Source organism: Bubalus bubalis, chromosome 2, assembly GCF_019923935.1.
Source record: "Bubalus bubalis isolate 160015118507 breed Murrah chromosome 2, NDDB_SH_1, whole genome shotgun sequence".
Taxonomy (NCBI): domain Eukaryota; kingdom Metazoa; phylum Chordata; class Mammalia; order Artiodactyla; family Bovidae; genus Bubalus; species Bubalus bubalis.
The window spans coordinates 23,127,811-23,132,525 of NC_059158.1; the positions used below are offsets into that span (position 1 = coordinate 23,127,811).

At 42.2% G+C, this 4,715-nt stretch overlaps 1 protein-coding gene across 1 annotated transcript; it reads right to left on the minus strand.

The window, feature by feature from the left end:
- Positions 1-2,707: 2,707 nt before the first annotated feature.
- LOC102408848 (olfactory receptor 12D3) lies at positions 2,708-3,658 on the minus strand. Its single transcript, XM_006056108.2, has one exon. The coding sequence runs from the start codon at positions 3,656-3,658 to the stop codon at positions 2,708-2,710; it is 951 nt and encodes a 316-aa protein (XP_006056170.2).
- Between the last annotated feature and the right edge of the window lie 1,057 nt (positions 3,659-4,715).

A 4,715-nucleotide genomic window follows, 5' to 3' on the forward strand; every position in this document is an offset into this window, starting at 1 on the left:
AAAAGAAAACCAGAAACTAGTTGAAGTACTTTTACACATCAAATCAATGAGAAACATTCCACACTGAATCAGGCAGAGAGACCAAGATGCAGTCTGGCCAAACACTCTATTCCCAGCATGGCAACTCACAACTCCCAGCTTCTCACTGAGGAGTAAAGAGTTTAGACTCCACATCTGGCACCCCAACTCTAAAGAATTTCACTTGAGGAACAAGCCCCTAGACATCTAGCTTTGAAAAACAAGGCTTGCATATGTGAGACCTACAAGGCTATGGAGAACTAAAAGAGAGTTCTTAAAAGGCTCATAGGACCTCACTCTGGCTAACTGACACCCTGCTACTCCCCAAAGCTCAAAAAAGAAGCAGCAGATTGCAATGTGTCCAGTCTTAGGAAATTCCCTGGTGGTCCAGTGGTTAAGATCGAAGTCCTTCACAGAGTGACCCTCTTACGTTCTCATGGGAGGACTAGACATAGGAGGTAAAAACAGCAAAGGAAGCCCCAGGAGACTTTCTTCCATCAAAATGCTTTTTTAAAAACCAAGTTGTGGAATTCCATGGTCGTCCAGTGGTTAGGTCTTGGAGCTTCCAATGCAGAGGGTACAGGTTCAATCCCTGGTCAAGGAACTAAGATCCCACATGCCATATGGAATAGTCAAAATACAAAAAACAAAACAGACAAAAAAACTCCCATATAATGAAATGTGTCCAGTCTTCATGTGAAGGAGATCTATTTGCTTATTTTAAAGGCTTGACCTAAGTGGTAGGCTTCTTATCTAACACACTTCTAGAGGCCAACTACAATACTCTCCATTGACGGAGGCCTTAGCAGACATCATCTCTTTTCTATCCCTCTGCCTCATTCGGATTGCCAATATATCCCAACATCCAGAGGACACCTCTTAACCATTTGACTCTAGTGGCCAGCAGGACTCATGTCTTTTGGCCCCCACAGGTCTGTAACAAACAGAGAAACAATTCTTAACTGGCTATCTCCCCTGAGACAGCACAGAGACATCGACAGAAATACCCAGTCTTTCTGTGAAATAGGACTATTTGTTTCCCTTAAAAGCTACCTGTAGCAGATTCATTTTGATATTTGGCAAAACTAATACAGTTATGTAAAGTTTTAAAATAAAATAAAATTAAAAAAAAAAAAAAAAGCTACAGCCTAAGAGGCAGGCTTCTCATTTATCACATAGCTAGGGGGCAAGTACGGGAAAAGACAATGGCACCCCACTCCAGTACTCCTTCCTGGGAAATCCCATGGACGGAGGAGCCTGGTAGGCTATAGTCCATGGGGTCGCTAAGAGTCAGACACGACTGAGAGACTTCACTTTCCCTTTCCACTTTCATGCATTGGAGAAGGAAATGGCAACCCACTCCAGTGTTCTTGCCTAGAGAATCTCAGGGACAGAGGAGCCTGGTGGGCTTCCGTCTATGGGGTCATACAGAGTCGGACATGACTGACGCAACTTAGCACCAGCACCAGCAGCAGGGGGCAAGTACAATCCTTTGTAGAGCTCAGGGAATCCAACGGATGCAATCTTCAGGCTATAGCTCTGCCCTAGCTCAGATCTCTGGTGTTTCTGAGAAAAAAAAAATCTTTCTAGTGTTTCAGTTTTTGTTGCTGACACCCAGAGGCCACATAACTCAGATAGCATGCTCTAATGACCAGAGGGGCTTGTGTCTTTGGGCTTACCAGGACAGTCACAAACAAAGAAACTGTTCTTAACTGGCTACCACCCCAGGGCTCAGTGAAGGAGAAGCAAACTTACTTCTTACAGACATCCACTGAAGGATGTCTATAGACATTCATTGAAAACTTCTGCCTGAGAGTCTGGCTTCCAATTATCCTGCATCCAGATGCTGATGGAGACATTTATTATAAATCTCAGTTTTAATATGTCTTCCCTTTTCAACATATACAACAAAGGATTTACCAATAAATTGAGTGCATTTTCTAGCATTTAGATCAGTTGATCTTTTTCCGATGAATAAATTGATATGAGAATATCTGACATATATGATAATAGAACAGCCAGAATAGAAAAGAAATAGATAAATCATTTATTATGTAGTAAGTGCCTACTCTAATCCCTCCCTAGATTTCTTATCTCTTTTTAGTTCTCTGTAGCATCTAATTGGAGAAGGCAGTGGCACCCCACTCCAGTACTCTTGCCTAGAGAGTCCCATGGACGGAGGAGCCTGGTGAGTTGCAGTCCATGGGGTTGCTAAGAGTCAGACACGACTGAGCAACTTTACTTTCCCTTTTCACTTTCATGCACGGAGAAGGAAATGGCAACCCACTCCAGTGTTCTTGCCTGGAGAATCCCAGGGACGGAGTAGCCTGGTGAGTTGCCATCTATGGGGTCGCACAGAGTCGGACACGACTGAAGCGACTTAGCAGCAGCAGCAGCATCTAATTACCCTGACATATATACTTATGAATTTGTCCATGTGTAAGATTGTAGAATTTCTTTTGTTCAGTCTTGCTTCCTACACCTACTATGCTGCCTGACACAATATATATTCAATAACTATCTCTTAAATAAGTGAGTAGGTAAATAAAAACTGAGCAAATAATGACACATAGTTGAGCACAGAACATGGTTATGGGGATACAAATTCCTGAGGGAAAATCATGTAGACCATTTATTAGAGTGAAGGGATAAAAATCTTAATCAGAGTCAGATATAAGCCTCATTAATCTCAGTGGTGCTGCCGGCAGTCTTTAAATAACTTGCTCCCGAAGGTTTTCTTCAGCGCCAGCCTCACTTCTTTATTCCTAAGAGTGTATATCAGTGGATTCAGCACTGGAGTGACTGCACTATAGACGATGGCCACCATCCGGTCCTGAGTCATGGAAGTGGCTGAGGCAGGACGAATGTACGTGAAGCCTACAGGTCCATAGAAAAGACACACCACTGTGAAATGGGAGGCACAAGTGGACAAAGCTTTGTGGAGTATTCTGCAGGACTTATGCTTGAGCAGAAGGGAGCAAATGATATACAAGTAGGAGAGAAGCGTCAGGAAGAAAGCTCCCATAGATACGCTGCCTGTGACAACAAAAAGAAGCCATTGGTTGAGCAGCGTGTTACTGCAGGCCAGTTCCAAGAGGGGCTTGACATCACAGAAGAAGTGATTGAGCTCTTGAGAGCGGCAAAAGTTCAGGTGTGCAGTCATGACAGAATGTACCAGAGCGTTAAAGATGCTGGTGATCCAGGCCACGGCTGCCAAAAGAATACATACCTTGGGGCTCATGATGACAGGGTAACGAAGTGGGTTGCAGATGGCAGCGAAGCGATCAAAAGCCATGACAGCCAGTAAGACGGCCTCTGTGCTTCCCAGAAAGTGGAAGAAGTATAGCTGAGTGATACAGCCCAGGAAAGATATGGTCCTGCGAGCGGAGAGGAGGTTTATAAGGACTTTGGGCAATGTCACTGAAGAGTAGCAGATATCCAGACAAGAAAGGTTTCCCAGGAAAAAATACATGGGGGAATGCAGTTTGGGTTCCAAAATCGCAATCACTAATATAGCTCCATTTCCAACCAAGTTTATCAAGTAAATGATTAAGAAAATCACAAAGAAGAAAGGCTGCAGCTGCTGAACACTGGTCAGGCCAAGTAACAGAAACTCATTTACTGTAGTGACATTCTCCATTGCTTTGGGAAGCAAATGTAATGATGACAATGAATTAGTTTTTTGAATTTTACACTGTGGGAATTAAGTGAAGCAAGTTTACTATTTGGAAAAGCCTAAGGGTGAGCTCCAGTGTGGAGAATATTTAAAAGTGGTAAGTAAACAGCTTTACCACTCCTGAATATGAGTCAAGCATCTTTTTACTGCTTCAGAATTTATCATGTACTAATAAAAACAGCTTATAATGAGTAAGTCAGATATAGATAAAAGACACTTTTTTAAAGCATAAAATGTAAAGCATGACTATATCTTATTTACAACATTAGAATTAGAGGTTAGACAAAAAAAATTAGAGGTTAGAAAAATTTAAAACATACAAAGGAAATAATTGTTTAGCTTATGATTCTCGGTTCTGGCAGTAAAAGTGATGTAGCCTAGTGAGGATTTCTTCTTTTCTCCTAAGATATTTTAAAGCCTCAGGAAATTAACGCATCCTTCCTACACGCCTAAACTTTCAGCAAAACTAAGAAACATAAAATCCAGAATCTTCAAATATTGTGTTTAAGCAGAGGGAATAAAAACAGCATCAGTTCAGTTCAGTTCAGTTCAGTCGCTCAGTCGTGTCCGACTCTTTGCGACCCCATGAATCACAGCACGCCAGCATAATTAGCATCAGTAGCCACAAGACTGCAGCACAGTGGTGGGTTTGTGTGTGTAGTTGAGAAAAACTTGAAAGAGTAAAAAGTGTTAACAGGAAGAGAATTTTGAAAACATCCCCGATTTTTCAGGCCCAGGAAAAAGTGCCCTACATTTAGTGGGAATTTCTACGAGAGGAGGAGAATTAGAACAAGGTAAAGCATAAGCATTGAAAGAGAGAGGAAAAATATATACTAAATGCTTTGGCATTTGTAAAAAATAATCACCACCTTATTAACAGAAGAAGGAGTCCTTGAATTGAGGAATGGAAAAACTACCTGGTATACCCTCTCCCTGGTGGCTCAGATGGTAAAGAATCTGCCTGCAGTGTGGGAAAGAGCCCCTGGAGAAGGGCATGGCGACCCACTCCAGTATTCTTGCC